Below are 20,852 nucleotides of genomic sequence, written 5' to 3' on the forward strand. Positions count from 1 at the left end.
CTAAAGAGAAGGGGACCTGGGGGGATCCTGGCAGGCCCAGCAGTTGCTGCTGCCCCCAGGACTGTGAGTGTTGGCAAATTCCAGACCAGATGTGACAGGTGAACTCAGTCCAGAGGTGCCCTGCACCTCCAGACCCAGCACCTGCCCACGGTGATCTCTGCAGGCAAAATACACCCGCTAGCAGTCATGCCCTCTTTGAGTGAGTCCAAAAGCTTCTGACCCAGAGCAGGTTTGATAAGGAGAACAGAGCCACACACTGGTCTTGGATGGGCTGAGGAGGTTGGAGAGAGCACAAGTGGTGTGCCTAACCCATGTGCTGGCCAGAACTGGTCCTGACAATCCCGAGATGGCCAAATCCCTTGGCTGCTTGGTGCCAAGGGAGAAGCCCAGGCCTGAGCTGGGCAGTAGCCTGGCTAGCTTTTTGGTAGTCTCCAAGCTGTTCTCCTCAAAGCTCCAAGGACAGCTTCCGCTGCTCTGGTCCTGTCAGGGAAAGGAGGAGCCATCAGGGAACCAGACCCCTGAGGAGCTGCCCTGGTGACCTGTGGCCCCAGAGACCTCTGAAGCTCAGGAGGTCTTCCAAGCTGGTTTAGGGTCCAGGATGTGTTTGAATTCTGGAAATAAATGTCTGTCTTGGGGCAAACTTCTGGGTTCCTGAAACTCTTGCCTTTTGGGAAGGCTGTGATCACATCCTGCCAGATGTTCGTGAGGCTAAGGGGGATGATCTGGCCAGAAGCCAGTGGGTGTACTGACAGGACTACCCTGGCTTTGTCTGTGTCTCTCCCCAGGGGGCCATCCTCACCACCATGCTGGCCACCCGGAATTTCTCAGGTGAGACTCTTCTCCAGGCAGACTCACTGCCCCTGCCCTGCGGTGGTATGGGAAGGCTCCTTTCTCACGGCCCCACGGCCCCTGTCCTCTGCTGCCAGCCTGCACCTGGCCTCTGCCCCAGCTTCGAAACCCCTCCTGCCCACCTGGCCCTGCCAGGCTCTCTTCTTGGATGACTGTCCAAGGTCCATCCCCTCTCCTACTCTGTCACTTTCGTGCCGAATCTGTGTCCCCTCCCTCGACACAAGTGTCTTTGCTGCCTACTTCTGGAGCACAGTGCCGCATGTGTCTGTCCCAAGCGTCTGTTGGGCATCTCTGTGGCCTCCTTGTTGTTTTGAGCGCTCTGAATACCATGTCGTGTGGGGGCAGCAGGCGGAGGGGATTCGGGTGCGCAGTAGGCTCTGTGGACCTCCTTCTGAATTCTGGACAAGCTGTGGCTGCCTGCCTCAGTCACTCAGGGTGGGTGATGGGAGAATGAGGCCTCCAGGGGGTCTGTTAGAGACCCCCAAGGTCCAGGGCACTGGCAGGCCCACCCAGAGTGGAGCCGGCGACCCAGACCTGGACGAGCTGTGCCTGTGGCTTCTCCGTCGTCGATACTCAGTGTGCGAGCGTCTGTGATCCGTCTCTCGTTGTGCGTCTGCATCTGGCACCCCTCCCTGCCCCCATCCTGTTACTTTTGCTGTGATACTGTACTGCCGGGAATGGGTGTATACGATCACACCAACACTAATAGGACTGTCGCGTCTGCTGTGAGCCCACCATGCCCCAGAGGGCACGAGAAGCCCCCGCTGGGGTTTTCTAAGGAGAAAGGAGGCAAACACTTTTGGTGTCAATCAGCCCAATCTTGTTTTCACTCTCCTGAGAAAAGGATTCTGGAACCATCGTTCACCTAAACTTTAACTCTAATCTTCTCTGCTTCCTTTGTCTCTTTTCTTCCCTTACCTTGCCCACCCCCTCGTCTGTGTCCGCCTACCCCTCCCTCCCCCTCGTCTCTAACCCGGTGCTAACAGTGGGCAGACAGACCACCGCTCCGGCCACAATGTCCACCGCGGCCTCCGGCACCACCATGGGGCTGGTGGAACAAGGTAGATGTGTCTTGACCAGCCTCCCACCCGCTCCCGCCTGTCCCTCCTGCCAGCATGCAGCCCCCCTGCTGCACGCAGCCACTGGCCAGGCCCCAGAGCCATCCCAGAGGCCAGCAGGCCCCTGGGAGCCCATGCTCCTAGCATGGTCATATCCCAGCAGAGCCCACCTAGAGGGCAGGGAGACAGCCCCTAGACTCCTCATCTGTAAGAGGAGGGGTTGGGCTTAGGTGACCCCTGGGCCATGCCAAGTCACCTGGTCCTAGCCTCTGAAGTCTGGGGATCTGGAGACTCCCAATTCAGAATGGCCTTGACCCCACAGGGAGCCACTGGGCCTGCTGCTGGGGTCTGACTCCTGAAAGGAGAGCCTTGGGGAGCAGGGCCAGAGAGGCAGAGGCATGACCCCAGGAGAGCCTGTGGGGCTCAAGGTCAGTCCCTCCTGCTGGGCAATCCACATCCTGCCCATAAGGGGCCTGCACGGAGCTGGTGGTCTGTGCTGCTGAGTCCCACACGTTCATGTCTGTGCTGAGAACTCCCTGCAGGACAGGGTGCTCTAGAGCCAGGGGGCTCTAGGCATCCTATGGCAGCTTCAAAGGCTTCATCTTAGGTTCTTTCTACAAGATTCTCCTCACCTGGCCCCAAGCACCAAGAGGGGAGAAGGCTGGCTCTGCCACCCTGCTCCTCTGCTGGGCCTTGCGTGGACAAACCCCCTCCCCCCGAGCAGGACTTAAAGGCAGAGCCCAGAGGCCCAGGTCAGCTCCTGCCTGCCTACCAGCTTGTGACCATGGGAAGACCCTGTGAGAGCTGGGTGACCCTGTACCTCCTTGTGGGTTCCACAGCTAAGGGCTGGCAAGAATGTAGGCTTAGCTGGCTGGCCTCAGCTGACCACTGAGCACATAGAGCCATCCTGGGTCCCCCTTGAGCCAAGATTCAGTTTCCTGTCATGCCTCCAGCGTTGGCAGAGAACAAGGCTTTTGAGTGCTGAATTCTGAGTACTGCCCTCCAGAGGCCCACCCACCCCAGCTCCCACTAACGACCCCAGTGGGTAAGCCTTGCAACCTGCCTGATCAGAGAACCCTCCTCCCAGGAGGCTCAGGCTGCCCTTGGGGGTGGGGGGGGCTTGTGTTCTCCCCACATGAGCCTGTGGACATGACCAGCAGCAGCACCAGGGAGGGTGGTCCTGAGTCTGCTTCATTCGACAGGCCTTTCTGGGCACATGTGGCAAGTGCTGACATTAGAAAAGGACAAGGCTAGTGGCTTTCGGGGAGGCCCTACTGCCCAGGGAACAGTGCAAATAGACAGCCGCCTCTGCGCCGCCCTCTGCCAGGGGCTCCTGCTGCATCGCCCGGCTGCCTGCAAGTGAACATGGGGTGCATGAGCCCATGCATGTGTGGCTCTGCCCTGGGCGCCAAGGGCCACTCTGTCTTTTGGGGGGTTGGTCAGTGCATGTGGACAGAGCCCAGCATGGCTGTCCAGGGTGACCAGCAAGGGGGTAAGACAGAGGCAGGACTGAGGGGCCACCTGCCCTGCTAGATCCACCTAGCTCAGCTGTACTCCACAAACACGCAGCGGGGGTCTCACTTCTCCAGGGATGACGGCCGAGCCTGGCACTATTGGTCAGACCTCCTGTGTGGCAGAGCTCTGCAAATCAGCAGGGAGAACCTGGCTGTGTGAGCATATTGCAGTTTGTCCTGCACTGAGCAGGCATAAGCGCAAAGGAGACCCACACTGGCCAGCTGCAGGGTGACAGTAGTCACCCCAGCCAGAGACCCAGTGCCTTCCCAAGGTGGGGGGCAAAGGGTCTCCTCCTTGTTCTCCAGAGGCCTGGGAGCATGTGTGTAACATGCCGGTGGCTGCCTGGTCCAGCCTTGGCCCTTGCTACACCTAATAGATACTTTTAACTTGAGACAGCACGGGAGATGTGCCTATGCCTTTGAACACTGACATAAGTGGAAACGGACAGGATTCTGGCCACAGTGAATCTGGAGTTAGTCCAGGACAGTAGATGTGAAGTCAGGGAAATAAGTGACCCAAAAAACTCATGGCCAGGAGCCATGTAGTCATGCCATGGACTCCACATGGCACGCAAGATGTGCACATGTGGTTGTTCTCAAAAGAGGTTCGCTAGTAAGGATGTTTAGGGAACTGATTAAAAGGAAAAAGTGTCTGCTACAGGGTTGTTCAAGCTGTGCCCACAGCAATGGCCTCAGTCAGCAGAGTGGGTTAGTTTATATGGGGTATTTCCCACCCACTTGACTATGAACTTCTGTCCTTTTCTCCCCCACTGATGCTGTTAACATCTCCAGCAGCACAGTTGGGAAACATGAGCTCTGATGGGCTTGGGGACCTCTGTGAAACCCTCTTAGCACCAACTTGTACATGGGCTTAACTCAGGCACCCCCTTTCCTGTGAGAATCGTCTGAGGACTACTTCTGCTGCCGCCAAGGGTGCCACACTGGCCCCCTCTGAGTCTCAGACCACTGTCAGCCAGCTCTGGCTCCAACGCAGCCCCCAGCCGGGAATGCTGCAGGGCTGGCTGCTGCTTGCCTCCCCTCACAGAGATGGGGCCAAGCCTGCCTTTTGCAAAGTGCCCATTCTGATTGGCCACAGCTTTGAAATGTGTGTTTCTGGAAGGGATGGGGACCCTCCCTCACCTGCTCAGCTGCCCATGGCAAGTGTTCTCAAGGCGAGGCTGGTTGTCTCCTTCCTCAGGCTCCTGGGAGGAGCCTATTTTCCCAGCTATTTGGGCAGCTGTCACCAGCAAGGACAATGTGCCCCAGCAGCAGCCACAGCTCCTGCTCCAGGGGCAGACTGGACAGCCCAGTCAGCTGGTTCAGACACACGTCGCGGGGACTGAGTCACGTGTGTTGGAGATGAGGAAGGGAGGAGGAAAAGCCGGGTCCACGGACAAGCAAAGGGGTGTGCTGGGCCCAGGCCACATGTTCCCAAGTCTTTAGGACTGCCTTCCCCTCCGTAATGACTTACCTGGAGGCAGATTTTAGCCACAGTGAGGGAGCAAATAGGAAGTCTGGTCCTGAGAGGGCACTGGGCAGGGGTGCCCAGGCATGGCAAAGAGGTGGCCCTGCTGCAGCTACACTGGGGTTGGGGCTCAGGTCTGGGAAGGTAGGATGCAGGGGGCAGGCCTGGAGGCAGGTAATGCCTGTGTCCCTTCACTTCTCACGAGGAGGCCTCAGGAGTCAGGTTTCTGGTTAGCTCTAGAGAGACTTGCTCCATGGATCCTGGGAGAGACTCCTGGGGTTGATGCAAAACTTTTGAGAGAGTTAACAGATCTGTGAGGGAAGGGAGACTGTGAATGGAAATTGCCCACTAGAGAGGGACTAGGGCCACCTTGCAGGCCCCCAGGGTCACTTGCAGCCACTGGCAGTCATGACTCTGTGTCCACACATAGAACCTGGGAGGGACCTGGCCATGGAGTTGGCAGCAGTGGACATCTGGGAAGGGAAGGAGGTGGTCAGCAGGCAGCGGGCAAGACCCGCTGGACTCTGAAATGAAATGGGGAGCAACCCCATCATGGAGTGTTAGAACCACCCAGAGCGACTGTGGAACAGATGCCCAGCCCTTCAGAGGGTCTGATGTAGGAGGTCAGGGTGGGCCTGGGAATTTGCATTTCTGATGGTATGGGCCATACTGCTGCTGCTGGGGACAGGGCATTTGAGAACCATTGCAGCTCTAGGTCCCTGTGTGCCCATCCATTCCTGGCCCGTGTGGGCAACACTAAACAGGCCGCAGAGCCTGACTTCACGCCTGGCCGGCCAGCATCCCAGAACTAGGCATGGGGGTGGGGTGCTGTGCCACTTGCCTTACCCGCTTGGCCCAGGGGTGAGGGACCTCACACCTCCCATGTCATCATTTCACCTGGCGGGTCCAGCCTGGCTGCTTCTCTGTCCCTGCTGCGCCCTGGCTCTTCTTGGTGAGGGAGGTCCAGGACGAGTCGCTGGCTCTCCGTTCACATTGGGCCCGCAGACTTGGGCTCCTGCTTGAACCAACACAAACCTTGTTTTCTTTCTCTCTCCCTCTTCATTTCCTCCCCTTCTCACCTTTTCTTTTCTGTAAGGTAAGCTGACTTCCTTCTTTTTTCCTCCCCCCCCACCCCACCAGTTCTGTGATTACAATTCTAACCACCGTGGTGGGTGTAGATATTGTGGACTGGGCCAGGCCCATCCTGACCTTCAAGGGGGCGTGTCGGGGTGAGTTGGGGGTCCAGCTGCTACATTCGGGAGAGTCTTCGGAGCCTTGTGGCCAAAGAGGCCTCTGTTGACCCAGAAGTGGCCCCAAGGCCAGAGCTGCCAGGAGCAGCTTAGGAGGGAGCTCGAGGCTGCCACTCAAGTGCTCTGAGCAGAGGGCTTTGGTGCTGAGTCCTGTTCACCAAGAGGCGTGTACATAAGGAAAGGTGGGAAGGAGGCTGAGAGCAGGGCAGGTGCCTGAGCTGAGCTCGGGACAAGCCCTCTGTGGGTGGCCAGCTGTAGCACATGCACCCCTGGGAACATGGAGACCCATGGAGGGCATGACCCTCCCTCCCCTCTCCAGCTCAGCTGCCCCTATCACCAACCTGGCGCCGCTCGTCCTGTGTTCCCATTGTGGGAGGGGGTCTGCGTCCTGCCTTCCTCTTGGAAGAACCTGCATGTGACCTGGAAGCCAAGGGGTACAGGGTTGGGAGGCTCCCCAGCACCCAAGGAGAAATCTTGGTGCCCTGCGGGAGCTCCAGGGTCATGAAGAATGGCTGGGGAAGGGGCCTGTTCTGGGGCAAGGGTCCTTGGGAAGTTCTGACCCAGCCCCCCCACAGGGCAGGCCAGCTGCCTACTCAGAGCCAGACTGGGGGCCGAAGCCACCCCTGCCCCAGGACCCTGGACCACGCTCCTGGGGAAAGAGTGGAGGCAAAGGAAGGGGTGAGGTGGGGTGGGCTGCAGGGGGACCCAGGCCCATCACTCATGATGCCTCCTCTTCTCTCCCAATGCAGCAGCCAAGAGTTTACTCAACAAGAAAGCAGATGGAGTCAAGGTGAGGTGCCTGCTCAGCCTTGGGGCATCTAGGAGGCCTAGAGGCTGCTGCTCTGCCCTCAGCCCTTACAGCTCTGCCCCTGGCCCCTGCAGCTCTCCCCCCAGGCCCTGAGGCTCCTGCTCTGGAGGGCTCCCTCCCTCCACACCCAGCAGACATGGGGAAGGGGAATGGTGTGCCACTTCTCCCACCTAAGGGCTCCTCTTCCCTCTCTCCACAGCCCCAGACGAATAGCACCAAAAACAGTGCGGCCGTCACCAGCCCCAAAGGGACGCTTCCTCCTGCCGCCCTGGTACTGAGCTCCGCAGCCCCTGCCTCTCAGCCCCTCCTGCACCCCCAGTTGCAAGGGGGTTTGGGGGGGCGGTGGGGTCTGTCCCTACCTGGCCTGTCTCTGACAGCACACACCTGGCCCCCGGCCCCTCACCCCTCGCTGCCCTGACGGTAGTGGAGTGGAGGGTTCGGCATCCCCAAAGGAGAAAGGGGCCTTAAGTTCAGACAGGTGCAGAGGCTGCCTGGGGAGTCCCTCATTGGTGCCAGAGATGTTTGAGTACAGGGGAGAGCCCAGCCTCACCTACACTGATTTGTGGGTGCCTCCCCAGGAGGCCTTTGGGAGGTTGGTGAGGTGGAGGACACCCCTAACCACCAGGGACCGTACCTCCTTCTGCCACCCTCAGTGGGCTGAGCCAGAGCTCACAGCCAGGGTATGGCTTTGAGTGCTGGGCCGGGCTGTGCAAGGGGAGCATCCTTGAGTGGCACATCTCACATCCCATGGGGAGACAGGGCCTCAGAGGTCTTGTGGGGAGGTGTCTGGGCCAGTGGCAGCAGGGTGGGCTTGCTGTCAGCGTCTTTCCTATAGGAGCCAGAATACTATGCTGGTCTGTGGCTGCCTGAGGGGCTCCCTGCTGGGAGGGTGGGCTGCCCATGACGTTCCTGCTGTGCCCTTCACTGCCTCTCAAGGGGATGCCCAGCCAGCTCTGGCCCCCTTGCTCTGGGGAGGTTCCTATCTAGGTGAACCCCACCATGGTGCTCCCACAGATGTGGGAGTTGTGGCCTGTGAGCACTGGCCACTGTGCTGTACCCCTTACAGGATAGTTATCCTGAGCTGTCCTAAAAGGTTTGAGGCTTGTTGGCCTACAGGTTCCTGAGTTAGCACGCTTGGTGTCCCCTAAATGCCCCAGGCCCAGCTCTGGGAGCCGTCCCAGGGTGCCTATAGGAAGGCTGAGTTTGCCAGATGGTCACCCTGAGCCCCCAGAGAGGAGAGCTTCCTGTGAAGGGAGCTGCTCAGAGTGGCTGGGCCATGGCCGGAGGGTAACCTGGTGCCAGCCCACACACCAGCCTCACAGCCAGCCCCATCTCAGACCCCGTCCATCCCATGTGCCACCCTCACCCCCATGACATCTTCAAACCTGTGACCCCCATGCTGGGGCAGAGGGTCAGGCAGCAGAGGGCAGGGGAGAACTCCCCAAGGCGGAGCCTGGCTTTTCCAGCGCCCACACGCATTCTGCAGCTTCTCAGGGCCTGCACTGCCCATCGTTGGGCTGGACGGCAGCGCCTCCTCCGGCGGCTCCATCCCACTGCTCCACTGCCTCCATGCCTGTCCCACTCTGCTCTGCACTCTCCTCTCTCGCAGGCTCTGGCCGCCACCCCACCTCTGTCTCCCCTGTTCCCCTCCTGGTGGTCTCTGCTTCCTTCTCTTCTCACTTTCCCTCTCTTTCCTTCCTCTGTGTCTTCCTTCTTCTGTAGGAACCTCAAACCACCGTCATCCATAACCCAGTGGACGGGATTAAGGTACTGGCGCCTCTTTCCTCCTCACGCTGTCCTCAGGCAGGAGGCACCGGGGCCCAGGAGAGGGGTCTGGGGTGCTGTCCTGGGGCAGCATTTGTGCCATGAGAGGCCCAGGCCACCTCTCCCCAAGGCAGAGCAGAGCTGCCCAGCCCACCTGTGTGGGCCATGACAAGGCAAATGGCTCAGTCCCCAGGTGCTCAGGCCAGGGCTCACTGATGTATGGAGTGAGGTCTACTCCTTGGAGACTGGGCCCTTGCCCCTCCTGGCTGTGCCCTTCCTTCCATTCCTGCTAAGCGGTCCCTCCCTCTCTGCTCCCTCTCTGCTCTGGCCATCAGCTCCCATCACATTGGCATCATCACTTGGGCCGGGGAAGGGGCTGGCTCTCGGGTGGTGGGAAGGAAGGGGAGGTGGCCAAGCCCTTGCAGGACTCCTGGACAGCACTGCCCCCCCCAGCACAGCCTTGGAGCCGGGGCCCTGCCTAGACATGGGCGCCTTTCAGTGCCTCCATGGGACCCCCACTTGCTTCTGGCTGGTGCCACTGCCCAGCCTATGATCAAAAAATACCTTTCTCCACGGCAGGGACTGGGGATCTGAGAGGATGCTATGCAGTCAAGAGACCTGGGCACAGCCCCCACCTAGCAGCTGGGGATGGGTGTCCCTTACACCCATGTGTATCTGGGATGGCTTCACCTTCTCCTCCCTGCGGGGGGCCCTAAACAACCTTCTGGGCTTCAGTGAACCCTGACCTGGTTCAGAGCAGTGTGGCCCGGCAGTGTCCAGATCAGGTGCTAGTCCCCTGAGGACCTTTAAAGATATTTCTTCTGTGGACCAGAGCAAACCTCCTGGTGACTTGGTGACAGATGGGTGCTCTTTTGAACTGAAGGGCAGCAGCCCTTGAACAGGGAGAGGGTCAGGGCCACCTCTGTCCTCTAAGGCCACCTGAGAGGTAAGATGGGCACTTGGCTGGACATCTAGCCTGAGGGACAGGTGACCCTTGCGGGGTCTCATCTCTTCTGGAGGAGAGGATGTGTGCGGCAGGGATGCCCTGCCTGAAGCCAGATGAAGGTTCTTGGTGCCTGACGGGGACACACAGACCTACTGGAAGCTTCTCAACTATCTTGGGAATGTGCCAGCTGCTCCTGCCTCATTGGGAGCCAGCCAAATCCCATATGTTAAGAGTTTTAAAAAGCCCAGTTTCCTCTCTTATTAAAGAGAGTCTACTGTGCAGACCAGTCTTCCTACCAGGCGTGTCTTTTAGAGAAGTTGAGGCCCTCACGTGCCAGGAATGTGGGGCAGCAGCAGCCCCAGGGCAGCAGGGCCAGCTTCTGACCCCCAGTGAGTCTGTGCTGCCTGCCGTGTGGGGGGTCATCTGGTGGAGATGTCCTCCTGGGACCCACACAGGGCAGGTCACAGGTCCCTGCTGTATGTGGGTGTCCAGGGCTGAGGCCCTGTAGGAAGACTTGTCTCCAAAGGCCCCGGCCCTGTTGAAGCAGCGGGGAGGAGACCTGTCCCAGAGCCCGAGCTGGCCCACCACAGCCCCACTGCTACCCCCCTCAGCTGCATTCCACCTGGCCTCAGTCACGTCATGACCCACCTCCGCCCTGTGTTTCCTCAGGAGTCTTCTGACAGCGCCAACACCACCATAGAGGACGAGGATGCTAAAGGTACCTGCACTCAAGTCCTTGCTCCCTGAGTGGCCTCAGCAATGCCGGCTGCTCTTTTTGAGGCGGGTGGGACTTCAGCTGGGTCAGCTGTGCTATGAGACGGGGTTTGTGTCGTGGGCTCAGAGGCTCTGAGCCTGGGTGTCGGGCCTGTCCAGCGTGTGTGTGGTGTGGCGGAGACAACCAGCAGCCGGGAAGTCTGTTGGCCTTGCGTTGGGGCTGGCTCTTCACACCAGGACTGGCACTCGCTCCAGGAATTCAGGAGCTCTGTTCCCATGGGAGAATGAGTTTGTGGGTGGAATTTGCTGAAAGACATTGTTCTTCTCTTAAAGTTCCTTAAGCTTGCGATCCCATCCTGCTTACACTTGCATGTGGCCGGGCAGCTGTGAGGCTATTCCCATGTTTGCCTTTGCTGACCCAGGAGCCTCTTCCTGCAGTGGTTTCTCTGCCACACACTGGCCTCAGGGGCCGGAACCCCATGCTGAGCCAGGCTGGTGTGTTTCATGTCCCCTCAAAAGACCCCAGGGCACTGGGGCATGCACCCCCAGGGTGTGATCTGCTGCCTGGAGGGCGCCCATATAGCGTCTCCAACCTTCACTGATCACGCAGTCACATAGGTGCACCTGTCAGGCTTCCCCTGGGGCCTCACGGGCTCAGTCATTCTTCCACTTTGGGGAAGAAAACTTCTCACCAACCCAAAAACTGGTCCACCACCTAGCTCCTGCCCACCTGCCCAGCTATGACACTGTCCCTGAGGGTCTCCTGGGCCCTGGAGCAGAGGACTTTAGGCCTTGGACACCGGAGATTTTAGTTTATGACTCCCCCACAGACTGAAATAAGTCCTAAGGCCAATGGCACAGAGGCTGTTCAGGCCTCCCCCTTCCGAGGTTCTGCCCTTGCCCTTGGGCTGGGACCTCTGAGCAGTGAGAGAGGGGCCCTGGGAGTCTGGTGGGCCTTGGATCCTACAGTGGAAGAGAAGCTGAGGCCTTAGCAGCCCTTCAAGGTGGGGGCAGGCACTCCCTAATGCAGAGGGAAGCCCCGCCAGTCTTCCCTGGGGCTGGTGCGGAGTCAGGGCAGGCCTGAGGCCCTACAGTGACCATTACTCCTTCTCCTCTCTGGACCTAGCCTCTGCTGGCTGTGGCTAGGTGGGCACATCATGCAGCCCTGCTGGCCCCAGCAGGTGACCCTGGAGGCACAGCCCCTGTGTTGACTCCTTTAGCCTTCATCAACCTTCTCACAGGCTGACCCCTATCTCCACCCTCACTCTAACTATAACCTCCCTCCTCTCTCTCGGGCCCTTGGTCTGTCTCCTCTTGTCACCTTCTCTTCCTGGGGGCTCCCTGCCCACCATCTGCTCATCTGTTCCGCCCCAGCCCCCAGGGTCCCCGACATCCTGAGCTTGGTGAGCAGGGGTTCGGGAGCCCCAGAAGCTGAGGGGCCCCTGCCCTGCCCATCTCCAGCTCCCATTAGCCTGCTGCCAGGCCCATGTAAGTAGCCGGGCCCCTGCTGCTATAGGGGTCACTTTGAAGGGCAGGCTGAGCGTGGACTCCTGGCCATGGCCCCATCCCTCACAGGCCCACACTGGGTCTCCTTGAGGCTGCCTCCACCCAGCAAGCCCAAACCTGTGTAAGCCTTGGCCAGATGCCTCTGCTGGCCCATGGAGAGACCATCCAGGCAGGGCAGGTCTTGGGCCACACTCCTGCTTCAGGTTGCTGGGCAGTACAGGAGGCCCCAGAGGCTCAGGCCTCGCTGCATCTCAGCTCCAAGGACTTCTTGCTGCTGAGACAGGCCCCAGTCCTGGGCCTGACCCCAAGGTCTGTGGGAAGAGAATAGGGGACCCTCCTCCCTCCCTCCCTGCTCTCTGCTTGGCACCTCCTCATTCGTCTGTCTGTCTTGTGTTCACGTCTTATCTGTTCTGCCCCAGCCCCCAGGATCTCTGACATCCTGAATTCGATGAGAAGGGGCTCAGGGACCCCAGAAGCCGAGGGCCCCCTATTAGTGGGGCCCCCGCCCTGCCTGTCTCCAGCTCTCCTAGGCCCCCTGCCTGCCCCGTGTAAGTAGTGGTCCTGGGCCTGCTGCCTCCACTGCGGGAGCACTTGCTGCAAATGGGCACTCAGGGGCTTTTCTGCCTGCCTGCACGGCCCAGCTCCCCAAGGGTGGCCAGAGGCCTGGCGTCCCTCTCTGACGTCCTGCCCTGGCTGGGCTTCTGGCGGGGCTCATGCTAACTCCGCAGGGCAGCTGCCTGGCTTCCCCTTTCAGAGGCCCAGCACCCTCTGGGGTTCACCTTCCACTCCCTGCTCCCCTCTTCTCTATCCATCCCTTGACCTCTCCCTGCAGGGTCTGTCCCACACTTGGGCAGTGCTTGGCCCCTCTGTGGCCTCCTCAGCTTAGCTCTGCTTAGACACTCACACCCAGCCCAGTGCTCTGTCCACACAGCCCAGAAGCCTACCCTCCAGGCTGCCCCACCCTGATGTAAGCCACGCCCTGAGTGCCCTTCCTCAGCCAACCAGGTGAGGAAGGTGCCAGAACTGGACCCCAGCCAGGACCTTAGAACTCATGGACAAGGGGGATGTTACAGACAGGAGCCGGCCTGGTCTCTGCTGACCTCGGATATTCATGTGGGGAGGCTGGTCCTGACCTGTGCAGTCTGCCACTTCTCTTATCCCTCATCCACCTTCCACACTTCCCAAGGGCAGTTTCCCTGATGCCATCTCACCAGCCAGGGTGCCTCTCCCCGGAGGGAGCCTCTGCCACAGCACCTGCAGCCACGCCACCCACCACAGAGCACCTGCCCATCATTCCTGAGGCCTCTTCCCCGTGGCCCCTCTGTCCCCATGCTTGCCTCTGTCTCCCCACGTTCTCCTCTGTCTTCATGGCTCACCTGTCCCCAACATCTCCCTCTGTCCCCTCCATGTCCCCCTCTATCCCCTATAGCCCCCTTTATCCCCATAGCCCCTTCTGTCTTCCACAGCCCCTCCGACCCCATCATCGCCCTCTGTCTCCCACAGCCCCTCCGACCCCATCATCGCCCTCTGTCTCCCACAGCCCCTCCGACCCCATCATCGCCCTCTGTCTCCCACAGCCCCTCCGATCCCATCATCGCCCTCTGTCTCCCACAGCCCCTCCGACCCCATCATCACCCTCTGTCTCCCACAGCCCCTCCGACCCCATCATCGCCCTCTGTCTCCCACAGCCCCTCCAACCCCATCATCGCCCTCTGTCTCCCTTGTGTCACCCTCTGTCCACCACGTCAAACTCTGCCCTCATAGCCCCATCTGTCCCCCATGTCTATCCCCCTTCCATCCTCCATGTCCTTCCCCTCTGTCTCCCATAGCCCCCTCTATTCCCAACATTCCCCTCTGTCTCCCATGACCCCCTCTTCTCCAACAGCCCCCTTTGTCCCCTGTGTCATACTCTGTCCCCTACAATCCCCTCTGTCCTCCACATCACCCTTTGTCCTCCATGACCCCTCTGTCCCCCAGTGTCCCCTTTATCCCCAACAGCTCCCTCTGTCCCCCCATGTCATCCTCTCTCTACAGTGCCATGTCTCCCATGGCCCCCTCTGTTCTCCATGGTGTCTTCTGTCCCCCATATCACCCTCTGTCCCCCATGTCCCCTCCTGTCCCCCCACACTATCCTCTGTGCCCCCATATCTGCTGTCCCCTACCTCCCCACTGTCCCCATGCCCCCCTCTAACCCCCACCTACTCTCTGGCTTGGCTGTCAGCTCATGGGTTTCTCTTCTGTGTCCCTCATGCCTGTCTTGGGTTCACGTCTCATCTGTTCCACCCCAGCCCCCAGGATCACTGACATCCTGAATTCGGTGAGGAGGGGCTCAGGGACCCCAGAAGCTGAGGGGCCCCCAACTGTGGGGCCCCCGCCCTGCCCATCTCCGACTCTCCCCGGGCCCCTGCCTGCCCCATGTAAGTAGCACCTTGAGTGGCCCTGGTGGCAGCTGCTCAGTGGGGCTCCCAGGGCATGAGTCCTGGGCTGTGGCTCACAGCCAGGCTTGCTCTGGGAAGGGTAGGCCTGTGGGGGAGGCAGGGCACAGGCCGCTCTGCCCAGTCACCAGGAATGGCCCTGGTGCAGGTGAAGATGCCGCTGGGTCTCAGCACATGGAGATTGCGGTTATGCACTGTGCGCGTGTATGGACGCCTGCGTGTAGGAAAAGCACCTGAAGCTGCGGGTTTGTAGCTGACCTGGAGCATTGGCAGGAAGGGAGCGGGTGCGTGCATAGGCCTGGAGTGGAGGGTACAGCCGTTGGCAGGGCCTGGAACACTGCACAATGTGAGGTATCAACTCAGGTTGGGGTGGACCTGCCAGGCCAGCAATGGAAAGGAAACCGTCAAGACCTGAGGGTCCAAGTCCCATCATGGGGGAGCAGACTGGGGTAATGGGAGGTACAGACTAGGAGCAACCAGGGCTCAGGCTCTGGAAGGCGATAGAGGCAGTTGTGGGCTGGACAGCCTCTGGGCAGGGAGGGGCAGGCTGGCTGCCTCCCCAGCCTGTCTGCCAACCGCTTGTCAGTATCGCTTACAGGGATGGATGACATCCCAGGGCTACAACCGTCGCCACCCCCACCTGCAGGGAGACACTGGGCTGGGGGGTGGTGCTGATATGCTCTCAGAGAAGAGGCTGCCAGCCCAGGGGCTCGGCATGGCAGGGCAGTGGCTGGGTGAGTACCCGGGTGACAGGTGAGGTTGCCCACCTCCATCCCTTCTGCAGGCCAGCCTGGGAGTCTCCTGCAGCTGCTACAGCAAGGGCTGGGAGAGTGAAGTCATAGGAGCTGTGGCCCGAGGGTGCTAGGGTACACAGCCTGCAGGCTCAAAGGGGCACAGGTCCACCCCAGGTGGCCCAGAAGGGCACTAATCCCCCAGAGCATTCTGTAGTCAGCCTGAGGAACGCAGCAGGGTGGGGTGAGGGCATCAGAGGTGAGTAACTGAAGTGAGAGACCAGGTTCTTGATGGTGATGGGGTGGGGCGCCTTAGTGGTGGGAGGAGCAGGAGGGGGATGCTGTATGGCTGAGGTGCAGCCTCTGGGAGTGGTCAGAACCTGCCCCCCAATTTCTGTATCATTTCATCTGATTGTAAGTGGCCTTGCTGCCCTTGCAGAAGTAGAGAAGTGTGCCCAAGGGGGCTAGCCTGGAACATCACCCCAGTATGTCTTTGTGACCCTAGCCCCAGGCTATGACCTGCCCTAGAGGTCTGTGCAGTAGCCTAGGGTGGATGCTTTAAGGACAGGGCTTATGGTGGGCACTGAATATCTGGGTCAGGGGGCAACAGACCAGGCTCACCCTCAAGAGCCACAGCATAGATCAGCCTCTTCAGGTCTATCCTGAGCTTGCCTGGGAGGTGGGGCACAGGAAGGAGCTTCAACAGGCTGGCCTAGGGCTGGGCAGGACATCCTGTGGAAGTCAGGGAGAAGAAGGGTCCAGAGACACTGCCATGCCTGGCTCCTGGCCATCCTGCAGGCCAGTGGTAGGTCCCTCATTTCTCAGGAAGGTGCCCACCAGCTGTGTAAATAGGCCAGGTGGCCTCTGGCCCACCTCAGACCCAGACTCCTCCCCACCCCAGGGCTCCCCAAGCCCCAGGCCTTACTCTCTAATCGGGGATTATGTACAATCCAGGCTGATCCCTGGGCAGCTGCCTTCCCTCCCGCAGTCACCTCTGGCTCTTAGGGACAGGGGTTGGGACCAGCCTGGGATGCCTCAAGTCCAGGCCAGGGTCAGAACCTGCTCTAGCCCCACCTATACACATTGGGCCTCCTTGGGCCTATAGGCCCTTCCTGGGAAAGCCAGAAGCAGCATGAGGCAAGGGCTCACCTCTGGGTACCTGGCAGGCCTGGCCGAACCACATGGCCCTGAGGCTCTCAGCATGGGCACACGCTCCCAGGCCAGCCCCTGTCTACCACCTCAGCTTTGTCCCTGGAGTTGCCAGGGGCAGCTTGTCCTCAGCTAGCAACCTTCACCATCAAGATGACCCTTCACGCGCCCCCTTCCATGTAGTGTGTCCTTCACAGGCCCCGATACTGAGGACACAGAAATGCCTGTGTGCTATTTTGGGAGACAGAGTTGGGGCTGGGTCCAGCTGGGGTCTGGGCAGCAGCCACTCAGCAGGTTGGGAGCCATCTGGGCCCCATGCGGGGCAGCCTCAGCTTCCCTATCTGCAGAGTGGGACCAGCTTCCCAAACACCAGCATGCTGCGATCACACACCTCTTCTGTTTACTTGAGTCTTTCTCTTTCTGCTGACTCCCGTTTTTTAAATTGCAGTTTGTTTAAAAGCACTCCATATTACTTCATTAAATGGAAGATAGTTTCACTTACCACAGGTATAAGGTGACTGCAGAATCAAAGTAGGCTGGAAACAAAACAAAGTCACTCAGTTCCAGCTGCTGCTGCTGTGCGCCCAAGCTCTGGGGAGGGGGAGGGTCAGCTCTCTCTGTCGAAAAGGGGGATTAACAAGCATCAGGGGTTGTTTGGGACACGTGGACGCCTCAGACTTCTCTGTCCCTTGATGTGATTAGGGTAGAGCTCTGGGGCTGGCAGAGGACTAGCTTGGGTAGAGGTCAGGCCTGAAACTTGGAGCCACCTCTAAGAAGGGACAGGTAAAAGGTGGCATATGGTTCCAAGGGAGAGCAGATGCCAGGCAGAGGGCAAAAAAGAGGCAGGAACTCAGCAATGTGGGTGGGATGGGACCTGAACTGCCACATGCTGCTGCCCCAGGGTCCAAAGGGCGAGGACAGAATGGCATTCATGTTTTGGGACAGAGCCCAGGTGTTCTCCCCGAGCTGAGCAGAACTCATAGTGGCCTTAGGGAAGTGGCTTTTGGAACCTTCAGTCTATCTTCCTAGAGGCCAGCTTTCCAGGGGCAGCCAGGGGGGTGGGGCAGGGCTTCTGCAGCAAGAATGTCCTGAGAGCAAACCGTGACTGGTTTGGACAAAAGGTTAGGCAAGAAACAGAAACAGGATGATGGCAGAAGTGCAGCCAGGTTGGGAAAGAGGGCTTTTCAAGGGAGAGACAGTCCATGAATGCAAATGCACCAGCACCCACACAACAGGCACACACAAGCACTCACATGCATGTGGGCTCAGGCACATACATACGTGTGCAACCATGCACAAGCACACTTGTACACTCATGCATTGATTTGTGAGCCCAGCTGCTCAGGGGTGCCATTGGGCTTCCCTGCAGCAGGGGCTGTGGGGCTCCAGAGTGGTGCAGCACAGGCATTCTCAGGCAGACTCAGGGCCGCTCACACCCAGCCCATGCATGGACACAGCTGGGCACACAGCCCCTTCCCCACCAGTCACCCGGTTAGGGTAACCTCTCAGAGGGCCTGGAGGTGCTGGTGGGTGACGGACAGGCAGCCCTGCTCCAGGGCATTACTCAGAATGAAGCACACACAGGTTGAGGCCAGTGATCTCTCGGAATTTAACCCACAGCCAGGGGAAGCAGGCCCTTCAAAACAGCACTCACAGCTTAAGAGTGGACACGCTGATCACAGGGCCTGCCTGGGGGTGAAGGGCTGGCGGGGAGGCTCATGGGGAGGGTCCCAGAGCCTGCCCCCAGCATACCTCTGGGCTCTACATTTTCACCACGGCGAGTTACTGAAAGAAGCCACTGTGACTAGTGTGTATAGATGCGTGTGCATGAGTGTAAGTGTGCATATGGATACATCTAAGTACCTAACTCAAGGTACTGCTTGTCTCTGGGGAGATAGAGTGAAACACAGGCCTCTCCAGCAACACCTGTAATGCTCCATTTCTTTAAAAACTGTCTCAAGTGGATATGAAAAATATTAAGATTTGAGTCAGCAAGGTGTGAGTTTTATTATTTTCTTTGCTTGTTCCTTATGTTTAAAATATTTTACAATGAAAATCAACTGTGGTTAAAGCAACAAAGGGGGCTGCTGGCAGGTGCCCTGGAGGCCAGAAGGACTGGTGCCAGGCATCCAATGTCAAGGCCCGCGGGCAGGCTGGGGCATTTGCAGGGTCAGCTGTGGACCTGGGCTGCAAGCTGGTGGGGCCGGCAGAGAAGGGGGTGACATGAGGCTCTGCATTTGCTCTTTCTGCCTCCTGGGACCCCTAGGCCATGTGATCCCTCAGCCTTCGCCCCTGACTGCAGCCATCACTCATGCCGCTCACTCCCTGCTTTCTTCTCCACGGGTCTCTACGTGACCTTGCCTGCTCGGGCCAGGGTCTTCCTTACCTGATGCCCCCAGCACATGGTTGCGGGGTGAAGTAAGCACTAAGTGAGCAAAGCACAATGGGAGGATGGAATCTGGTCCTGGTGTCCAAGCTGAGGGAAGCCCAGGACTGAGGCCTGGTGGGCCTAGGGACACAGCCCTTGTGAGGGCAGGAAGGTGACCTCGGGGTGGAATTGTGGTCAGGTTTTTTTCCCCTTTCTGCATTTTTCAAGCATTGTGTAATATGGATGGAGTATTTTTGCCATTTAAAAACATTTTATTTAAGAAAAATAAGATAGAAGCTGTTGCACTTGGAAATGAAGAAGCCCTTGGCGACCATGGTGGGGCTGACCTGAACTGAACAATTTGGGCCCCAGGTGCCAGGGCCTGAGCAGGTCCCTTGTGAAGGTGGAGGCGGGGCAGATGCTACCTACAGCTCCTGCTTCCAGGGCCGTACCTGGGCTGTGTTAGGGGTGTCCAGGGGTGGGAGCAGCCGGTGCCCAGTGGTCACAAGGCCCGGCCCTATCTCTCCACAGCCCGGAAACAGGAGATCATCAAGACCACGGAGCAGCTCATCGAGGCTGTCAACAATGGTGACTTTGAGGCCTACGCGTGAGTCCCCAACACTGTGCAGGATGAGAATGAAGGACCCTGGGGGGCCCTGCTTTGAGCTGGGGATCTGTAAGGACCCCTCCTTACTTGTATTTGTCCTCCAGGAAAATCTGTGACCCAGGCCTGACCTCGTTTGAGCCTGAAGCTCTGGGCAACCTGGTTGAAGGGATGGACTTCCACAGATTCTACTTTGAGAACCGTGAGTGATAGATATGGTAGCCTTGTCCCCTCTGTGCCCAGGGTTGGCAGAGCCCTTGCTGGCAACCCCTGTGGCTGTCCTCTCAGACCATACCCAGCCCCTAAAATTACACTCTTGTTGGTGGGGGGGCCGTGCTGCTCCCAGGAGAGCCAACCCCTCCTGAAGGGAGATCCAGGCCCAGGAAGGATCAAGCTGGTGTGGGTATGGGTGGGCACATGGGGTGGCCGCAGTGCCCAAGCCCCCACTGTGCCCGCCATCCATAGTGCTGGCAAAGAACAGCAAGCCGATCCACACGACCATCCTGAACCCACACGTACACGTCATCGGGGAGGACGCCGCCTGCATTGCCTATATCCGGCTCACGCAGTACATCGACGGCCAGGGCCGGCCCCGCACCAGCCAGTCTGAGGAGACCCGTGTGTGGCACCGCCGTGATGGCAAGTGGCAGAATGTGCACTTCCACTGCTCAGGTGCGCCCGTGGCCCCGCTGCAGTGAAGGTGAGAGCCCTGGCCACTGAGAGCCACAGGGTGCAGTGGGGGTGGGGGGGTGGGCATGGGGAGGGGTAGTCTGGGGCAGAGCCTGTTCCTGGGGGAGCCCAAAACTGTCGGATGAGGCCCCAGGAATGAAGTTACATTAGGGATGACAGCGGGCTGGGTGTGGCCTCCTCCTCAGAGGATTGGGGGACTGATGACAATGTGAGCTGCCCACGCCGGCCAGAGCTGGGTGAGTCCTGGGCCATTCAGCACCAGGTACTGTGCCCCATGTAGCACTGTGACACTATGTCATGACTGTTAGCACCTGGGTGGGGCTCCCCAGGCTGTGGGTGCAGGGGGCCAAAGCCCAGTTTTACCTGCTAATCAGGTTGGGCATCTCAAGCCCTCTCTCCCAAACAGGCCCTTCTCTGAACCTGGTTAGCTTTAGCCTCTCTGCAGTGCCCGAGCAGGCAACAGAGCCCGGGTAGGCGGGGAGAGGGCTGCTGACTCCGACCTGCCCGCCCTGTTTCAGAGCTGGTTTCGCCGGACAGAGTTGGTGTTTGGAGCTTGGCCGCCTTTGGGCACACGGCCTGCCTGTCGCATGTTTGTGTCTGCCTCGTCCCCTCCCCTGGTGCCTGTGTCTGCAGAAAAACAAAGACCAGATGTGATTTGTTTTTAAAAACAAGATGATGACAACGACAACCACCAAAAAAATTGACATCGGATGAAATGAAAAAACAAACAAACAAAAAAAACTAAGGAAAGGAAAAAGCTGTAAAAATCACTGGCATTCGTGGGGCCACTCCCCACCTGCTCCACGTGTGTCCGTCCATGCTCCTGGCCTCTGGGGCACCAGCTGGGAGATGAACTTGTCTGCCAGGCCCCTGTCACGTGCTGAACGGTGTTAGTTTGTAGGTAACGCACACACCCCACACCTAAGGCGTCTGCATCCTCCCGCCAACGCATGGGCTCCATGTGGTGTGCTCGCTGGCTGTGGTGACCGTCAGCTGTCTCT

General features: G+C 59.1%; 1 protein-coding gene across 6 annotated transcripts in view; it reads left to right on the forward strand.

The window, feature by feature from the left end:
* The window catches only part of CAMK2B (calcium/calmodulin dependent protein kinase II beta), a 99,900-nt gene extending 79,389 nt beyond the window's left edge, over positions 1-20,511 (forward strand). The window contains exons 12-24 of one of the 6 annotated variants that reach the window (XM_053608407.1): positions 786-828; positions 1,836-1,910; positions 6,889-6,926; positions 7,144-7,215; positions 8,667-8,711; positions 10,324-10,372; positions 11,743-11,856; positions 12,294-12,422; positions 14,163-14,291; positions 19,089-19,164; positions 19,269-19,363; positions 19,627-19,861; positions 20,370-20,511. In XM_053608407.1, the coding sequence (XP_053464382.1) occupies positions 786-828; positions 1,836-1,910; positions 6,889-6,926; positions 7,144-7,215; positions 8,667-8,711; positions 10,324-10,372; positions 11,743-11,856; positions 12,294-12,422; positions 14,163-14,291; positions 19,089-19,164; positions 19,269-19,363; positions 19,627-19,859 (1,098 nt within the window). In that variant the 3' untranslated portion in view covers positions 19,860-19,861; positions 20,370-20,511. Of the gene's footprint in view, positions 1-785; positions 829-1,835; positions 1,911-6,885; positions 6,927-7,143; positions 7,216-8,666; positions 8,712-10,323; positions 10,373-11,742; positions 11,857-12,293; positions 12,423-14,162; positions 14,292-19,088; positions 19,165-19,268; positions 19,364-19,626; positions 19,862-20,369 lie in introns of all 6 variants that reach the window. The other 5 variants (XM_053608408.1, XM_053608409.1, XM_053608411.1 and 2 more) reach the window with 5 other exon arrangements.
* The last annotated feature ends 341 nt before the right edge of the window (positions 20,512-20,852 follow it).

Source organism: Nycticebus coucang, chromosome 11 (assembly GCF_027406575.1).
Source record: "Nycticebus coucang isolate mNycCou1 chromosome 11, mNycCou1.pri, whole genome shotgun sequence".
Taxonomy (NCBI): Eukaryota; Metazoa; Chordata; class Mammalia; order Primates; family Lorisidae; genus Nycticebus; species Nycticebus coucang.